This window comes from Eulemur rufifrons, chromosome 7 (assembly GCF_041146395.1).
Source record: "Eulemur rufifrons isolate Redbay chromosome 7, OSU_ERuf_1, whole genome shotgun sequence".
Classification (NCBI taxonomy): domain Eukaryota; kingdom Metazoa; phylum Chordata; class Mammalia; order Primates; family Lemuridae; genus Eulemur; species Eulemur rufifrons.
Window position 1 is genome coordinate 10,229,462 of NC_090989.1, and position 20,440 is coordinate 10,249,901.

At 43.3% G+C, this 20,440-nt stretch overlaps 1 protein-coding gene across 1 annotated transcript in view; it reads left to right on the forward strand.

Annotated features, from left to right (window-relative positions):
* Positions 1 to 20,440, forward strand: part of RUNX1 (RUNX family transcription factor 1) — a 237,199-nt gene that overhangs the window by 211,097 nt on the left and 5,662 nt on the right. The window contains exon 8 of the mRNA XM_069472311.1: positions 15,050 to 15,211. Within this exon, the coding sequence (XP_069328412.1) occupies positions 15,050 to 15,211 (162 nt within the window). The remainder of the gene's footprint in view (positions 1 to 15,049; positions 15,212 to 20,440) is intronic.

A 20,440-nucleotide genomic window follows, 5' to 3' on the forward strand; every position in this document is an offset into this window, starting at 1 on the left:
GACCCTGAGGTGCTGAGGTGCGGACAGAAGCCTGATGTTATCAGGGCCCAGAAATCCTGCCCGGAGTCCAGTGGCAGGCAGGATCCAGAGCTCGAAAGACAGAGGCAACTGGCCCTGCTCAGTACAAACGGTGCTTTTAGTCTTTCATAAACAGCCTGTGCCCCAGGGCTCAAATCCTTCAAAAATTTGCCTAGGTAATTGCGTCTCATTGCTGTCTGGCGTAGGCTCATCGCTCTAATCTGGAGCTTCAGACAGCCAGGCCAAAGCGTACGAGACCGGAGAAGAGCGAGCCTGTGAATTTAATCCACTTGAAAGACAGACTAATACGAGTGCAGCTAACTCATTATTTTAAGTGACGTGAGCAGAAAAGGGGACGGGACTTTCCATAAAAGCATTCAAAATCAGCACGTTGCAGCCACTTGGCAGGTTAAGGCCATTAGAAGAAAAGGCGCAAGCAGGGAGACCGCGTGGTCCCTGTAGCTGTCTCCCTTGTCCCTGGAAGCCTCATCCCCACAGCCACCCCCACAGCACAGAGCGGGAAAGGAATGGTAACCACCCTCCCCAAGTTCGACTCCGGGTTATTCATGAATTCCCAGCAACAGATCCCAGCTTTTATCTGAGACCTGAGGCTGTTTTGACTTAGTTTCAGGGTGGGAAGGAGACGTACATGGAGTCAGCCCCACAAAGCTCAGAACCTGAGAGTTGTAAGCAGGCAAAGGTCTTCCTCCGCAGCGCCCGTGTGGGCAATGTGTTTTCCAATTTCTTCTACCTTTTTTTGAGGTTTAGGTCAGTCTTTCTGTTTTGTCAGTATATGGTACTAGATTGAGGGGAAGGGAATAGTTTCTAATCATCACATAGTAAAAACAGTAGTCTACAAAGAGCCAAAGGTCTGGCCCTTCCCTGTCACTAACCAGCCGTGGGAACAGAGGGAGTCTCTTCACCCTTCTGCACTTCAGCTGTCCGAGACTGGGCTGGCACGGCTGTCTCTGAGGTTGTTTCTGCTTTATCATTCCATGAGATGTTGGAATGAAACCTTAGAAATGTTGACAGCGATTTGCATCATTATCTAGTTACATGTGACTCATGCCCGGGAAGCTGGGAGAGGCAAGTGCTAGCCTGTCCCTTCCCAGGTGGCAAAGCCGACGGTCAGCTCAGGAGTGATCTTGTTGGTCGTTCACACCTGCAGCTCACCCAGCTCCACGTCTGGGTGCCAGGCTGTGAGACTGTGAGAAAGCAGTCGTCTTAAACCCTGACACGGAGATGACAGAGTTCTCCCTGGGTGCATCATGACTGTGGCCACCCTGGGTTCCCACAAGGGCTCCAGAAGGTGCCCTCCTCACCCACTATCTCTTCGCACCCCTCGGTTCTATTTGTACTCCACCCAGGGCACAATGCTGGGTTAAGTTCCTCTGCGTCTGAAGGCACCTCTGGAAGTCATGCCTTGGGGACTGAAACCACTGTGGTGGTGTGTGCTTTCCCTTTCCCTGCGCTGGGTCTCCCTTGACACTTAAGAGCACCCTTGACATTCGGGGCCGGATCAGTCTCTGCTGCAGAGGCCGTCCTGTGCGCTGTAGGATGTTAAGCAGTATCCCTGGCCTCCCCGACCTCAGTTGTGACAACCAAAAATGTCTCAGACATTGCTTGGAGTCCCCTAGAGGAGAGGTCACCCTGTTTGATGACTGCTGGTTTAGACCGATGGGGAAATTCACAAGGATTAAGCCAATATACACAGGATCTCAATGCCTGAAACAAATGTATGTTACCTGAATGTCTATACTTGGTAGTAAATCAATTTTAACTCTTAACTTCTTTATGTCCCTAGCATCCTGTTCTCCACAGGTCATACTTTTTTTGAGCCAGAATTTCATAATTGTCTGCTATCTCACCCTCTAGATTTAGTTTTTTTTTAATTCTTCCATTTTAGTCCAAGTCACTGAGAACTTACTGCTTCTACGAGAAAGCCTTCCTTGACCTTGTAAATCAAAGCAGTTCTCTGGAGGGAGGTTTTCCAGTGCTGGGCTCAGTATCATCTTTCTCAGGGTGACCTCATCTATTAAAGTATGAAGGTTGTATTTGAAATGCCATTTACTTTCTCTAAGTCAATAAATGAAGCTGGGGATCTTTAGATCATCAGAGGTCTGCTTATTACCAAGAGTTTTTGTGTGTATGTGTCATTTTTTTTTTAAATCGAGATCTGTGCTGGAGTTTAAAAGAATTCTGGCAGATTTCCATTTTCCTTTCTGAATCAGAGTTTGGGGTGATATTCCTCTGCGAGTGCAGATTGCCCCTAGATGAATCTGACTTTATTAGTTTATGTCCTTTGTTCAGAGCACCAGGGATGAGCTTGTGAAAGCACAAATGGCTCTTATCTTCAAAGGTCTCCTTTATGCTACAAACTCCACCTCACCAACCTGTGTTATTAATCTATTGCAATCCCAATTAGTTCACGTCAAGGTCAGTTCTTTGGGGTGTGCAAAATGACTGCAAACTTAAGTGAACAAATTCCTCCTGTACAGATCTCACGTGAAGGTGGGGGAGAAGATTATAGCAGAGAAACTTAAAAGAAAGAGGGAGGTGTCTGATAGCACAGGAGACATTCACAGTGATTCCCCTTGGCTCAAAGGCCAAAGAAATCCAATTATTCCAAAGAATTCAAAACTTGCATAGGAACATGCCACTCCATGAGGGAACAGGTTAGCCTCTTCCTCACTCTTGCTTGATGGCAAATATTAATATCTACGTAATTTAGCAGTTTTAAAAAAAAAAATAAAGAGAAGTGTAAGAAAGCTATTTCTTGGGGATTTTTTTTGTATGGAGAAGCCTTGAGTTTAAGAAGATAAACACTACTCCTTCGGAAAGGAAGGAGCATGAAGGATAAGCCAGAGCCGGTGCGTCTGCAGGGCATGATGTTTTAGGAATGAAGGCTGACGCCGTGCTCAGGGCGGCCTCTCCTGCTCCCTCTCTGAGGCTACCAACAGAGCAGACAGTACATACGTTAATGGCAGTCTGCAGTTGGGGAGAAAGGCCCTCCTCATGTGAAAAGAATATACGTCCTCGATCTGTCATTATTTCCAGCATAGCGGGGGGGGGGGGGGGGGGGGGAATAAAAATATCAGTTGGAGTGACAAAGCCCTGTTAAAGGAGGAAGTCGCTGTTCTGCACATTCGGAGATTTCCCCCTAGTTTTATGAAGTCCAGAGGTGTTGAAGGTGGAGGGATGGCCAGGAATCACAGTGCCCACTCCTGTCTCAGGCCGGCACTGGATTTCTCAGACTGCTCTGAGAGACAGGGGGGCTGGGCTAGGAGTGTGCAGAAGAGGGCGCAGGGCGTCCCCACTGCACAGTCCCCTGAGGTTCCAGCCTCCCAGCTCTTGCTGCAGGGAATTCTAGGTGCCGAGGCCTGATGTGTAGGAAAGGAAACCCAGAAGGTGAAGAGGGTGCAGGTAGAAAAAAAACAGTTGTGCCGAGATAGTGCGGTAGGAGGGCTGCGTGAGAAAAACAGGAAGAGATGGGGAAGCAGGCACTTGACCGCCAGCAAGCATGTATCAAAGCGGGCTATGCTTCAGCCTGGGGGATTAGTCCACTTCCCTTTGTCAGAATATTCTTCTTCAAGTTGGAAGCAGGGAATGGAAGCTTTTAAAGAACGGTCACCATTCAACATGAGTCACACCTCACAAGACAAAGAACAGTGAATCCTCGATTTGCAAAAGGCAGCTTTTGGATTCCGTGTCATGACTGACACTGTGCGAGTCTGCTGTGTGCCACGATGCAGCTGCGTTCTGCAGAGCGGCCGAGGTGCTCCCTCTGAAGGGGGCTGGTGCTCAGCAGTGTATGTGCTACCCTGCTGGAACCACACACACATCCATGGTGAAACCACGCTTTGCATTTTGGAACTCTGGCTGCCTAAGGTCTCGTTCCTGGTGGCCCTGGGGAGCTGAGCCTCTCCTTCCTCTGTCACATGGAGCAGCAGCCAGCTGAGCAAGCGGTGCTGTCCATACACCCGTATCCTTTTCTGAGAGGGCAGGGGAGAGAAGACTGTTTCCTGCCTCCAAGGTGCCAGGTACTGCATTGACAATGCCTGGGCTCAGGGTCACATTTCAGCCTCGCAGTAACCTAAAGGGCAGCTGCAATAACCTCTCCCCACATGGGGGGAAACTGAGTCCCCAAGGGGTTAAGTCACTTACCTCAGCACACAGTGAGTGAGAGGCCAAACCAAGATCTCTGTCCTAATCTCTCAGACTCCAAAACCATGCCCTTACTGTATCCTTGCTCGAGCCGAGCCCTTTTGGCACCTTGGGGGACAGCTATGGGGTGAGCTTCTCAAATCCTGGAAATGTTTGGGGCCAGCACGAACCAAATCATCTTTATGTTAAGTATCTTTTACGTCCTCTTTCCACACTCTCTCATTGTCTTGTCTTGCATTCTCTTTTTTCCCCCATTCACGTGAGTTTTTCTGTTTCTTTTATTATTAATAGAATGCCATGCTTCAGAGTTGGCTGCCTAAAACTAGACTTTCTGGCATAAAATTCAATAAGGATGCATTAGGGCCTGGGGCACGTGGGAGATGATGACAGAGGAGACTGCTTTATGGGCTTCAATCCATTCTACAGGTTTTCAAACAGTTCTAACATTTTACAAAATCACAAAAATGCCGATGTGAAAACTAGGGTTGCAGCTGGGAGAACACACAGAGAGAGCTGTAAAGGGTTAGGGTTGGTAGGGAGGGTGCCCACAGAGGGCTGGGGGCTGCAGAGGTGGGTGGGGTAGCACTCAGAGGAGGCGAAGGCTGCAAAATGATATGACAGATACCTGCTGTGGACCAGATCTTGTTCTGAGCTGGACTCTAGTATCCTATTCTCCAATATTGACAACTCGTGGGGAAAGGGGTTCGTCATTTTAAAGCTACTGCAGTCCCAAAGATAACGTCATTCCTTTTTTTTCTTGCCTGCTGCCACCCTGATGCATTACAAGGACCCTGGCAGAGTCTCAGCCACGTTAGTTAATACAATCTGCCCAAGGGACAGCTCTTTCTATATCTGTTTAGCCGGAGAGGTCACTGGTGCCTCTGGTAAGCCCCACAGGCCCCTCGTCAGCACACGGTGGAGCTGGCTGGCCTGGACTACAGGTTGGCTCTGCTGGTCTCCTGCCCTAGGCCACCTAAGCAAAGACTGTCCATGGGATGTTTTTGAGAAAATTCTGTTTCTTTAGCGATGTGCAGTCCTGGGAGATGCTGTGCCTCTCCTGCTTGGAGGCTCCCACTTGAGGTGTCAGTAATTTGTCATATTGCAGTCAGAGCCCTCATTCTCCACCAAGGGTCCGGTCCCACAATGGAGGCAGCCTCAGATGTCCCAGCCCTCCACACAGTATTTCCAGCTCATCTTTTTCAAGGGACTAAGAAAGACGGCAAAGGTGCTGGAGAAGGAGTGGATGGGAGCAGGAAGCCATCTTTACCTCCACGTGCAGAAAGTGGGACACACAGAAAATCCTTATGGCAAAGGTGTCTGCAGTGGATGTTTATTTAACAAAGTACAGAAAGATAATCTGCCTGCAAGGGAGAACGCAGCAGAGACCAGAAGGTGCCTTCTGTTCCCTCAGAACTGTGGTCCCTCCAGCCCACGTGTACCGAAGGCCACTCTCCCTGCACCACAGGGACACACTGCCAACAGAGAAAGAGACAGGTTATCGAATGCCCATCTGTTCTAGAAGCTAGTGACTTATCCCTGAACCCGGCCTCAGAGAGAACTCTGCCTAAATACAGACACTTCTTCCAGACAGGTCTCAGACTGATCTGGCCGAGGGGAGCGGCTGGTGGTGAGGGTTGAACTGTTTCCCCTGGGAACTGTCTGGCAGCTCTAATGAGGAATAGCACTTTGCATTTATAGAGAGCCTTTCATCTGTGGATCTCAAAGCTGCTCCACAAACATTAATTAACTCTCACACCTGTGAGGCAGGTGAGTCTGGTTACCCCCATTTTTAGAGATGAGGAAGCAGAGGTTTGAGAGGAAAAGGACTCTGGGGTGAACCACCAGAGGGCTAGGGGTGGCCCTGATGTTAGGAACCAGTGTTTGGATTCGCAGGGCCCCGACCACAAAGCCACAAAGCCTGCCCAGCCGGGTGAGGAATATGAGTCCCAGAAGCACCAGGACCAGCCGTGGCCACACAGCTCCCTTCTTCCCTCCCGTAGGCAGACCGCCACCCCTCAGGCCGGCAGGTCCGCAGCAAAGACCAGCTCCCTCAAAACCCTGGAGGCCTTTAAAACACAGCAAACCCAGGCAGGCCTCTGTCCCAGCTTGGTCTGAATGCTTCTCTTCAAAGTAATTGCTGGAACAATGAATGCATCTGAGCTGCACATGACTAACCAAGATGTCTGCAGCCAGCCGGAGACAAACGGTTGGCAAATCCCGGAGCTCTTTCACAATCTCCCTTTTTTTCCGGACCCAGGGCTGGTGCTGACTGACTCACGTTATCATGGGATTTCAATGATATAACAGCAACGTGCTAACCCAGTGTCTGCTACCTGGGGCTACTTGTAGGTGACTGCTGTTCTTATGTGTGCTGGGTTGCAGTTTTAACTCCCTGCTGGAGAGGCCAGAGGAAAACATTGCTTCTCAAAGGCAGCACAACTTTCAGGAAAATGTCCCCCACGGCCCACTCCAGGGGCTGTGAAAGTTGACATCACATAACTCTGAAGGTAGCTGGGAAGCATCTGGGGCACCCCTTTTATTTGTAGATGAGTCCAGATCTTTCTTCCCAGGGGTTCCAGACAGGGAGATGTAAACCACCACTGGGGCTCGCCCTAACACATCACCTTGGAAACTGACTCACATCTCTGAGTCCTGAGTCACATCCTGTTGTGTGTTCTGAGGCATCCAAGAGGGCATCACACCAGCTACCCATGACTGAGGTGAACTTGGAGGGAACCCTGGGAACTTCCCTGCCTTCTTCCAAGCTGAAAGAGGGAAAAAAAATCATCTAGGGAAAAAACCATGGCTGCCCTTAGGGTTTGTATGTTCACCAAGCAGGTTTGGCTTTTTCAAAAATAGATGATAAAGCTCCGTGGCATGTGTGACTGTCTATTATGTATGTTCAAATGGTTCTGACAGGTGAATGAAAGACCTGGTCTTTTAAAGGTATCAGCCAAACACCCAAGGAAAGGAAGGGCTTTCTAACTGTGACAACCAAGCACCAGAGCCCCTCAACCCTCTCCAGGCCCAGGCTGAGGGACGGCGGCACAGCTCAAGCGGTGCTGTTGGTAACCAGGTCTTGAGGGTGGGTGTTAAAATGACCACAGAGGTGAGTGGTCAGAGTTAAGACCACAAAGTGTCTCCACCCATCCTCTCCTGTGGCCTGAGAGGGACATGAGGACAAAGCAGGATATTTCAAACTTTCAAAGAATAAGTTTTTGGTTTCATTGATTTTTCTCTATTACTTTCCTGTATTGAATTTCATTGACTTCCACTAATTTTTATTTATTTTCATCTGCTTGTTTTAGGTCTATATTGCTTTTTTCTCTAGTTTCCTAAGGTAAAAGCTTGGATTATGAATTCTGGATCTTTCTTTTCTAATATATGCATTCAATGCTATAAATGTCCCTCTAAGCACTGCTTTTGCTGCACCCCATAAATTGTAATAAGTTATATTTTCATTTTCGTTTAGTCCAAAATACTTTCTCTTAAGACTTCTTATTCAACCCACGCATTATATAGAAGTATGCTGTTTAGTCTCCAAATACGTGAGGATTTTCCAGCTATCTTTCTGTTACTGGTTTCTTATTTTAAATCCATGTGGCCTGAGAAAATGCTCTATATGGTTTCTATACTTTTAAGTGTGTTAAGCTATATTTCATGGCCCAGAATGTGCCCTAGCTTGGCGAATGTTCCATGTGAATGTAAGAATGTGTATTCAGCTGTTGTTGGATAGAATATTCTACAGATGTTAGATCATATTGATTGGTAGTGCTGGTCAAGTCAACTATGTCCTTTCTGCTTGCTTGATGTATCAATTATTGAAACAGGGGTATTGAAGTTTCTAACTATCATAGTATATTTGTCTATTTCTCCTTGTAGTTCTAGCAGTTTTCACCTCATGTTTTTTGACACTCTGTTGTTGGGTGGACACATGTTAAGGATTATTTCTTAGAGAACTGACCCCCATTATTATCATGTAATTCTCCTCTTTGTCCCTGAAAATGTTCTTTCTTCTGAAGTCATCTTTGTATAAAGCTAATATAGCTACTCTGGCTTTCTTTTTATTAGTGTTAGCATGGTGTATCTCTCTCCATCCCTTTACTTTAAAACTATCTGAGGCTTTAAAGTGGGTCCCTTGTAGACAACATATAGCTGGGTCTTGTTTTTCATCCAGTCTGATAATCTGTCTTTAAATTGGTGCATTTGGACCATTCATATTTAAATTATTGATATAACTGGATTAGTATCTACCATTTATAACTTTTATATTTGTTGCACCTGGTCCTTTTTTCCCCTCTTTATCTGCCTTCTTTAGGTTTAACTGAACATTTTCTATGATTCCATTTTATCTCCTCTGGTAACATACCAATTATACTTTTTAAAAAAGTTTTTAGTGGTTTCCCTAGAGTTTGAAAAATACATGTATAATACATGTATAACTAATCTAAGTCCACCATCAAATAATACTATACCACTTCTTCCTTCCTGTCTCTGTTCATTATTGTCATTCATTTATCCACGTGCCATAATCACCCAATACATTGTTACTATTATCACTATAAACAGACAGTTATCTTTCACATGAGTTCAGAATAAGATAGGCATGGTGGTTCAAGCCTATAATCCCAGCTACTTGAGATGCTGAGGTGGGAGGATCACTTGAGCCTAGGAGTTCGAGGCTGCAGTGAGCTATGATCGCACCACTCACTACACTCCAACCAGGGTGACAGAGTGAAATCCTGTCTCTAAAACAAAACAAGAAAAAGAATAAGAAAAATAAAATTTTATTTTACCTTAATTTATTCTAATGCTCTTCCTTTATGTACTTCTTTTAACATTTCTTATAGGGCAAGCCTGCTGGCTATGAATTATTTCAGTTTTATTTGTCAAAGAATGTCTTTATTTCTCCTTCACATTTGAAGGATAATTTGCTGGAACTCTAGGTTGGTAGCTTTTTTCTTTCCACACTTTACTCTCTTTTTGTTTGCATGGTTTCTAAAGAGAAATCTGACGTAATTCTTATCTTTGTTCCTACGTAGGTAAGGTATTGGATTTTTTTCCCCCCTCTAACTTCTTTCAACATTTTTTCTTCTCTTTGGTTTTCTGCAGTTTGAATATGATATGCCTAGCTATAGATTTGGTATTTACCTTCCTTGGTGTTCTCTGAGCTTCCTGGACCTGTGGTTTGGTGTCTGTCGTTAATTTTGGAAAATTCTCAGCTGTTAATACTTCAAATATCTCTTCTCCTCTGTTTTCTCTTCTCCTTCTGGCATTCCAATTACCCATATGTTATACCTGTTTCATAGTTCTTGGGTGTTCTGGTTTTTTCTTTTGTTTTTCTCTTTGCCTTTTAGTTTGGGAAGTTTCTATTGTCATGTCTTCAAGTTCATTGATTCCTTCCTCAGCCATGTCCTGTTTATTGATGGGCCCAAAAAAGGCATTCCTCATTTCCATAGGGTGCTTTTCATTTTTAGAATTTCTTTCTGAGTCTCAGAGTTTCCATCTCCCTGCTTACATTACCCATCTGTTCTTGCATCTTGTCTTCTTTTTCCGCTAGAGCCCTTAACATATTAATCATAGTTAAATTCCTGTCCGGTAATTCCAAAATTTGTGTCACATCTGAGTCTGGTTTAGATGCTTGCTTTATCTCTTCAGACTGTGTTTTTTCTTGCTTTTCTCTTGTAATTTTTTGTTGAGAGCTGGACATCATATGTTAGGTAATAGGAACTAAAGCAAACAAGCCTTTGGTGTGAATTATTATGTTCATCTAGCTAGGAGTTTGCTGCAGGTGCTAGAGACTTCAAATTCCTCTAGTGTCCTTGTTTTTGTTTGGGCTTCTCCATAAACTCTTCCTTAAATAGTCTATGCCTTGAAGCTGTTTCAGCTGTAACCCACTATTATTATATTGGATCCCATGAGAATCTGGTGAACTTCCTGAATGAAAAACCCACAAAAGTGCCTCTCCCCACTAAGACTGTAGCCCAAAGGAGATTCTAACTCTCACACTAGTCTATACTCAGTCTCCAGCAATTTGACAAAATCACCATTAAGTGTTCCCCTCAGTTTATGGATTCAGCAGCTTCTGCCCCCAGTAAGCAGACCTCACTGGGATTGTCTGTATTTGCCTGCCTCTCAAGATTTGGGGGTGGCACATTGCCCTGTAACTTCAATTGCTTTGTGGACTCAAGAAAAGTCATGGATTATTTCAGTTTCTTCAGCTTTTTGTTGTTGTTGTAAAGAGAAGAGTGATGACTCCCAAGCTCTTTAGATTGTGGAGTTGAAACTGGAAGCAGCAGGACATTTTGACATGAATAATTTAATAGGGTCATTGTTTACTCTGGAGACATTTTAATATTGCTACATCAAAAGATAAAAGCACTCTACTTTCTTATCAAGTGATATATGCCATGTATACATCTGAGCTCACCACTAACCTCAACCTTACCTTACCCTAACTTCCCATTTCAAATGGAGGGGAATAGGGCTCAGGAATGTAGAAGAGGGCTCTGTTTCACCCATTATTTGATGATCAAAAAGTTGAAAATAACCCATCACAAAATGGCCTCGGTAAAGTGGCTGCACCAAAACATCATTTACCCTGGAAAAAATAGGAAGAAAGGCTCAAATTTAAATTTTCTAATCCTGTGTGTTCTTTAATAGAAATATGAATTGGCTGAGATATTGAATTCTTGCCTTCTCCATCCTCACCCAAATTTACATTTTATTTTCCCCTTTACTATTTAATCTCCCGAGCCCCACTCCTCTCTAGTCTGAAGAGTGTGGCTGTCAGGCCTTTAGCTGTGAATAAAATAATACCTAAGCGTCATCCTGGAGCAGGTGTGTGTGGTCTTACCAATAAACATCAGATGAGTCTCTTGGCATGGATTTCTTTTCCTTTCTAGTAACATAATCATAAAAATTACTCAGCTTATTGAGCATTTACTATAGCCAGAAATTGTGATACTTGCTTTACATAGAGCTTATATCACTTATTCCTCACTATTACCCTTTGAAGTCAGAAAACTACGGATCAGAGAAAATAAAGTGACTTTAATAATGTTATACACTTTGTTTGTGGTGAAAGCAAGATGCAAACTGAAATCTGTCTGTGACTTAAGTTTGGTGCTTTCCCTCGTTTGATCCTCTCGGAGGCAGAACATAAGCATGTAATAAATACCACTAGGGTTCTTGTTTCTACCTTGGGGACAGTCGTTGGCAAGTCCAAATTAGGCAGCTAATCTAGCAGTTAGCCTGGATACAGCCCTAGGTCCCCCAGTAACTGTAACTCTCAGAAGGCAGAAACCTTCCATTCACTAGTGAGTAGGGCTTATACTAATAAATATGTGTATTCACATATTTATTATGTGGCCCTAGTAAACAAAAATGTTTGTTGGAAAAAATGAATGAACAAGCAAATAACTTTATGAACCTATGAATGAATAAATCCATGAATGAAGCAACACTCAGTATGATAATTTATGCAACAGGAAGAAGCCTTTCTAAGCATCACACAGTCCTGGGATCTTTCCTGACTGTAAGTTCCAATAGGGCAGGGACCATACTGCTGTTATTCATCCCTTTGTTACCAGGGACATAGTACATGCCTGGTACATAGTAAATGTTACAGTAACTTTTTTTTTTTTTTTTTTGATGCATTGACTTATCAGGGCAATTCCTTCAAGAACAAATGGCCCTATGCTCTGGAGAATGACTGACAGTGGCTATCTTCCTTAGCCTGTGGTCTTTTCTGGATAACTCCCCTTATCCCTCCCTACTTCCTCTTCCCCGAACATACCTATTTATTATTACAAGCACCATTCTTCACCCCATACCCCATACCTGACTCTGTTTAACATACAAGGTAGGCAAAGAAATACTGGGTAGGACCTATTTGAATTATTATAGAATCCTGTCCTGTCACTGGAACAGATTTAGAGATCATCACCTTTCAGAGATGAAAATAAGAAACGGTCACCTAGCAGCTCCCCACACAGACAGGCTCAGAGCCGACCTCTCCTGCCTATCAGCCCACAGGGCGGCCCACAGCACTGCCACTCTATACTTGCCTTCGTGTGTTCATGCTGGCCCCATCAGAGCAAAGATGGTGACTGAATATTAAACCCAGAATATATCATTACTGGGCCTTTTTTGGTTTTGTTTTTTATTAATAATACACGTAGAAGGAGAAAACATCCCAAAACCCAACACGAGAGGCTCACCATCACCACCTTCTGGTCCACCGCTGGCTATGAACCCAAGCACAGATCACTGTGGTCACAGGAATGAAACTGATTAGGGGGTGGGTGGGCTTCCGGATTTTGGGTACCATCCCCAGCCCCCAACCCTCACCCCACTCCACCTGGAGAGCTAAGTTATGGTGTGAAGTAAGAAGATTTGAATCTACAGCCCTGTGTTTAAAAAAAAAAGACTCACAGAACTTGGACTTTAATCATAAAGATCATTTTACCAAAGCATATTTTTAAAAGGCTGTGAAATATTATGCAACGTTTGCACGGTTTAATTATGAGTTTAGAAAAGCCTAGCACAACTTTTTCCCTACAGTAAAACATGACAGAGCATGAATCATGGCATAATACTTTATGCTTAGTGTGGTTTTAGACATGGGGTTAGGGGTGCTAGGCTGTCTACACAACAAGGCATGAATTACTATACCGCAATTCACACCCTGGAGGGCTTTATGACAATTATAAAACCTTTTTTGTTTGCTTTTTAAATGGTTAAAATATTTGAGTACTACGCATTCACTTAGTCAATGTGTGTATCTAGGACATAAACATGTCTTATAGAGTCTATCTAAGTATATGACTTTTTTTTCACTTGGAGCAAAATACTTGAAGTAGCAAGGGAATACTGAACAGTCTGATATTTCTGTTTCCCTTCATTTATTGAAAACACTGTCAGTTGTAAGATTATTCAGGATCTTCAACTTGAAGTTGAACGTATTTTAACTCTTTTGAGTTTAAAATGGACCTGCTCTCTTACTCGTTGCCATCTCTTTAAATCCTCTAAAATTTGGGATGAAATGAAGACTTTTTTAATATTAGATTTCAAAGATCCCAAGTTAAAATATTTGCCTTGAAACTTTCAGGTTTTTCAAACTTAAGAATTCAGTTATTTTCAAGAAAAAAAAAGAAAAAGAAATGGATCAGTACAAGTATGAGTTGGGGAGGCTGTTAAAAGACTGGGGAGGAAGACTGGGGTCTCCAAATGTCTGATTCTCTTGTCCACTGTGGCAATTTCAAAGAGATAAACAGAAAAGGCAAACTTTAACTGCTGGAAATAAAAAGCCCCTGAAGAGAGCAGATGGGAATATTTTACAGTGAGTAGGAATGGCTCATTGCTTTATGTCATGGCCTATCCAAAACTTATACCCGGTATTTTTCTTTTCTTTTTTTTTTTTTTTTTTTGAGACAGAGTCTCACTTTGTTGCCCAGGCTAGAGTGAGTGCCGTGGCGTCAGCCTAGCTCACAGCAACCTCAAACTCCTGGGCTCAAGGGATCCTCCTGTCTCAGCCTCCCAAGTAGCTGGGACTACAGGCATGCACCACCATGCCTGGCTAATTTTTTCTATATATATTTTTAGCTGTCCGTATAATTTCTTTCTATTTTTAGTAGAGATGGGGTCTCGCTCTTGCTCAGGCTGGTCTCGAACTCCTGAGCTCAAACGATCCACCCACCTCGGCCTCCCAGAGTGCTAGGATTACAGGCGTTAGCCACCGCGCCCGGCCATATACCCGGTATTTTTCTAAAGAAGCCTGCTCTTCCTAGATTTGTTACTTCCAGGATCATGAAGCTCTGGCTATGAAGACCCTTGGTAGTTAGGGTAGTTTGCTGTTATCTTTGTCCACAGAAAAGGTGGGACACAAAGAAAAAAATGAATGTTTAACTCTAAAGAAGTATAAAACTGTCTGGTAGTGGGACAGTATCTAATTCAAATTTGCTCATACATTTTGCCTTAGAAGTGATTTTCCTCCTTCTTTTTCATCTGCAAACATCATGATGCTTTTGAAAGCTAAGACTCCTCTGAATGCTGGAATCAAATGTACAAAATTCATTTTGTCTACATCTTGTGAAGTCAGATTTTTGTCTTCTCAAGCCGAGGCCTCTTAACATGGCAATCTATAAAATACTTGCTCAAAAATCTGCCCTTTAGAAGTTGCAAACTTGAAGTTTTGAAAAGGAGCAGGAGTCCTGGGTTGATAGAGCCAGTTCTACTGCTGGGTTTCTGAAGAAGTCATCAGACCTCATCACCAGTTTCCCAACCAGACCTTCTTTCCCGTCCTCCTTGGGGGAGAATTCACCTTAACATAAATATTTACAAGCCCAAGGAATATTTTTGCCAAAAGTATTAAAAAAAAAAAATCCCAAAACTCTACATTCTTTCTGCTTACTGAATACAGATAGACAGGTGATCACTTGAGTTTATAAAATGTTTCTGATGATAACTATGATTATTAGTAAAGCTGAAATAGTCTGAGCAGTCATATTATACTTGGCATCATCAAGTACTATAGTTCAACAATTTGAACATTAATACTTCTACCATGAAAGCATAATCCACGCCTCTCAACATTAGTGTGATTAAATAAAATCTTTGGAAGGAATAGTTATCAGATGAAAATCTCCAAGAATCAAACATAAACAATATTTCAGTATCTTTGGGGGAGAAACCATCCAACAAAGACAGGTATTTAGAGTTGAGTAAGCTTATTAAACACTGGTCAGTAGGCTACCTACATGTATAACATATTTTAACAAAGGTTACTAACTTCTTGTTAAAAGACTTTTTATTTTTTAAATCCCAACCCATTGTACATATAATTTACCTCCCTGATTCTCTGCAGATACAAGGCAGATCCAGCCGTCCCCACCGTGGTCCTACGATCAGTCCTACCAGTACCTGGGATCAATTGCCTCTCCTTCCGTGCACCCAGCAACACCCATCTCACCTGGGCGTGCCAGTGGCATGACAACCCTCTCTGCGGAACTTTCCAGTCGACTCTCAAGTAAGCCGCTTGAAAACACATTCTTTGCAGCTAAGCTGAAGTGGAAGGTTCAGGAGACTAGAGGAGATGCATGAAGGAATTGACAGAACATTATTATTTGAATAAAACATGGTTTAAAGACAGGCTACCTATCTCTACTCTAAGTCCCAGGCCCATGCACTGATTTTTTTTCTTTTTTGACATTCAGAGGCAGAGATTATGGATGTGGAGGCAGAAGTGGCTTGGAGAAATTGATTCCTTGGGCATTTGGGAGTTGCTCACATTTGGCAGGAAAGGCTGGTAGCTGAAGGGTTAATAATATAAAAGCCAAAGTAGTCAGCTTCTAGGGCTCATTATTCCAACTGACTTCTAGACTGATGTGACTGGTCCATCTGGTAGTGGTGAGTTTTCACAGATCTCATGAACAGCACACTGGGGTATGTGTGGAATGGGAAGCCAATACAGTTGTCCCTTGGTATCCATGGAGGATTGGTTCCAGGATCCCCCACAGATACCAAAACCCTCTGATGCTCAAGTCCCTTATATAAAATGGTATATTTGTGTATCACATTAGCACATCCTCCTATATACTTTAAATCATTTCTAGATTACTTATAATACCTAATATGGTATAAAATGCTCTGTAAATACTTGTTATACTGTATTGTTTAGCGAATGACAAGAAAAAAAGTTTGTACATGTTTAGTACAGATATAACCATCTGCTTTTTAAAAAAAATATATTATCGATCCACAGTTTCTGAATCCATGGATACAGAGGGCCAACCATATACCCCAAATTTCCAACTAAGAGCTGTTCATACCGAGGTTAGAGGAACAGTGTCAAAAGCTCAGGTGTCATGGTTAGCATAATTGTTGTTAATACGAGCTCATTAAATATTAGTCATTTAACCTGTGAGCCCTTTGGGCTTGGCATTCACCTTTGCTCATGGGCAGGGAAATCGGAGTTACAGAGAAAAATGCCTCTGTTGAAGGCAGAAGAAGAAACTTACTGTTTGGGGCTTTGAAACTGGAGCTGGCCCAAACTGTGAAAATACTTCAGAGAACTCCAGCATTACATGCCTGCAAACACACTTGCATGTGTGTGGGGGGAAGGGAGATGGGTTTTGCTTTTCAGCCTTGGGATCAGATTATAGTAGATTAGGGGGCAGTCAAAGGGGCAAAGAAGTCATGTCTGCCATTTTTAAATGTACAATGTTGTTTTTTCCAGACAATTGTGATTACTTGAGGTTTCACCAGATGCCTTAACTGCTTCTTAGAGCTTCACAGAATGCCTTCCCAGAGCTGCTCACTATTGACATTTTGGGCCCAATAATTCTTTGTTGTGGGAGTCTGTCCTGTGCATTGTAGAATATTTGGCAGCATCCTGGCCTCTGGATGCCATTAGTACTCTCCCCTTCCCCCCATTGTGACAATCAAAATTGTCTCCAGACATTGCCAGATGTCCCCTGAGGGGCAAAACTGCCTCCAGTTGAGAACCACTGCCTTCCAGTATTCTTGGGTGCTATAGTAAAATAGGAAAACAACCTAGGTGCTCAGTTTTCACATTATTTTTGAACATTAATGCCAATATTTTCATGGTACCTCCTAGTAAAAGAGTTGAGAAAGTAGCACAGGTATTACGGCATCAGTTCAGCTTGTGGTTTCTAGAAGCCTGTCCCTCAGGAAGAGAGTTTGAATCCAAAGGCCCTTGCCAGCTTTTACTGATTCTTCTTAGCGGCACTGCTCTGCCCACTTGCTGTGGTCTATACCTGAAACAATTACTGTTCTCCTTGGAAATGTCCCTGCAGTAGGTCTGTCTCTTGCAATTTATTACATAAGTCTTCTAACTTGGTCACCACCCAAAATCAGCACCTTGTAGTCCAAGAACTGCAGGGGCCAGCTCCTCCAGCTGACCAGTGTTCAGATTAAGGGTGCCTTTTTAAAAAGGAATGAGTAACATGTGTACTCCAAAATCCCATATCACAGTTACACTTCTGAACAGCCTGGACTTCAATCACCTAAGGAGTAAGGAAGGACGTTTTATGGCATGGGAGTGTGAAGTAGATAAAAACCATGTCCCATTTCAGCACCCAAGAATGATCCTCTGCTGTCTTGGAGGGAGGACCAGAGAATTCCAGATGAGCTTTCACCAGTGGCAGAGAACAGCATGGGAGACTGCTCTTCAACTTGGCCGAACTCCCTCTGAGAAATCAAGCCTGGAGCACAGGCCTGAAAAGTGTTGTCATAAACCTGGGGGCAGGAGGGGGCTGGGATACATGAAAGGAAAGTGGCTGCCTGGCCGACAGCTTTGAGAACCTGACACTGCTCTGTGGCTGCTTTACCTTTTAATCCCGCCTGCCAACAGCTCTGTGTGCTGCCCCTTTCCCCGCCCCCAACCCCACCTGGGCTTCCTTCTGCACTGGGGACTTGGACTCTGTGTCTCTCTCTCTCTATCCTTTGCAGACAGACTCCACACCTTGTCTGAAAAGAGTTGTCATCTAGAGGTTTACTTTTCTTTTTTTTTTTTTCTATTTAAAAAAAATTAATGTTTAGCTGCCAACCTGGGCGACAGACAGCATGCATTAATCTGAGTCATGCAAAAGATCCTTTTAAGGCAGCCATTATCTGCTCAGGTTGTTTAATCCTTTGGGGGCAGTGGGAGGGGCCCTGGAGTGGGGCTACTTTCATTCGTGTCAAGCTGCAAAGTGAAGACTTGAGCTGTCAGAGCAAATATTTTGCCCCATCAATGGAGAAACATTTCCAACCAAAATACCTGAACCTCCTAATCCCCAGATTTCCTACTCTTGAAAAACTCCCTGTGAATATCAAGGGTCCCCACCTCTGCCCACTCTGCTGCTGAATAAGGGGGCACCAGGCCAGCCAAAAGGATAGGGAAACTCTGGCCAGATGGGTGAATTGTCCATGACTGATGGGTCTTAATAAGGGACGTCAGACAAGACATAAAAATGAAAACCAATATTTGAATAGATCATTTGAATCTGAGCATATCTAGAGAGACTAAATTGTTTTATTATCAAAATGTGTATAAAAAAAGATAATTTGACCAAATGGATGATCTTTTTTAGTATGATGTTGTTTATGCGTAAAGAGAATAATCACAGGCAATATTTCAGATCTTTCAAATGTTCTGTCCTCAAGTGAAAGAACTATTTTCCCCCGACAGCTAAGACCATAACATCATTCCAGTACTTACGCCCATGACAAATCATGGACTCACTCCGGATTCCAGTAACTTGGTACCATCACCACATTACCATGTAGTAGTTGGAAGAGACTGGCAGAGCATGTCCAGACACTGCTGTGAAACAGGGTGACCTTTCATTCATTTTCCAGAGGATTCACCTTTTTGTCTCAGGGCAAATGAAGCAAGAGGAATAATGGGCAGAGTCATTTATTTGTGTGTCCAGAGGATTGCATCAGATGACAACAAATTGATTATATTTACCTAATGCTTTTCCTCCTACCTCGGCTTCTCCCTAGACCATATAAATCTAACTGGAAAAATGGAGTAAAGCTTCCTGTTAACTCTCAAATATGTCACAGCTCTCCATGTAAGCAAAAACAAGTGACACAGGGCTTGCTCACAGATGGCTCCATCGAGCGGGCAGGGATGAACCCTGTGGAATGAGGTGTGGCCTGGCTTGAGAGTGAGCTAGAGAGTGGCCAAGGAAGGGCAGCCCCAGAACCACTGTCAGTTTACAACTTTTTCCCTGCCCACATGTCTGACTCGCTTTGAAAAGATTAACAGGAATGTTTGTTTGAAAGTCAGACTCCTGGTTTCCTCATTAGTGGAGGGATTTGCTACAGACTTCGGCTGTTTCTATAAACTTTAATTACCTCTCTGATGAGGAGTATATCCCCTCATCACATTCACCCCAAATGTATAGAGGAGTTCATTTTTACAAAATGTGCCAGAGCAATAAAAGACCATTAGAGGGAGGGAGGGGCAAGGGGGGGGAAGAGAAAGAGAGAGAGAGAAAGAGAGAGAGAGAGAGAAAACACCACACTAGCAGTTCTCCCTGCTGGAATAATAGGCCTGAAATATGAGGAAGTTGATCAACTGCCGATGCCTTCCAAAAACAGATTAATCCACCCTGGTAGCTTTCCTTTCACAGCAAGCTTTTGGATCCGTCAAGTTTCTCTTTCAGCCAGAACTCAAAAGGACACAGGCCACATGCCATCTGAGCTTAAGAGTTATTTTGTATGTTGATTTGAGAACTTCAAATTTTAAAACATTTAATTCATGTTTCCGCTGTTTGTTGCTATCTTTGGATTTGCTGATGTAAAGATTATAGTCCTAGCCTGGTCATTTAATGAATAATTCTGAGGAACTAAAACTACCCCAGGACACCATCCTACGTCCACAGTGGTGGTTTTCAGACAGGGGTGACTTTCCTCCCCTCACCCCAACCCTCAGAATATTTGGCAATGTCTGGAGACATTTTTTTTTTTTTTTTGGTTGTCCCAATGGGGTAAGGGGGATGCTACTGGCATCTAGTGGGTAAAGGCCAGCGGTGCTGCCAAACGTCCTACAATGCACCACACAGTCCCCCTACCGCCTTAACAAATAATTATCTGGCCCAAAATGTCAATAGTGCCACTGTTGTGAAATTCTGATCTACAGAACACAGGGTACCTTTCCTGGCACCCAAACTCTCTAGTAGTTCCCAAGGGCAGCCTATAAGTAAGAAAAATACAGAAGGAGGCAGTGAACCACAGGATAGCCAAAGCCAGTTTGTGAAACTGTGAATCCACAATCCTAACAAAATAAAGGCACAGCTTTGTCACTCCTGGTAAAATTTCAACATGTGCAAAAAATAGAGTAGATAAATCAAGGACCTACATCCAATTTTGTTAACAAACCAGTGAAGCACATATTAGAGAATACCAGCAGAAACTGAATCTGTATGGTTTCTAAAAATCTGTGACTAGTGTGATGGCAGATATGGGGAGAGAGAAGAGTAGTAATGATACTCACTGAAATTCACTCAACAGTCACTGCTATGCCATTCATTAGGTTAAATAGTAGGAAATTACTAACATTTTTAACTACTGTTCAAGCCTACAAAAATGGCAATTTTCTATGATTCAACCTAAATATTATGTACATTTTGTTAGAATACAATATTATCATATTGTATATATTGTATGAATAGTAACAGTAATTATGTAATGTTGATAAATTATCATGTTACTATCACAGATTATATTATTATTGGTATATTGT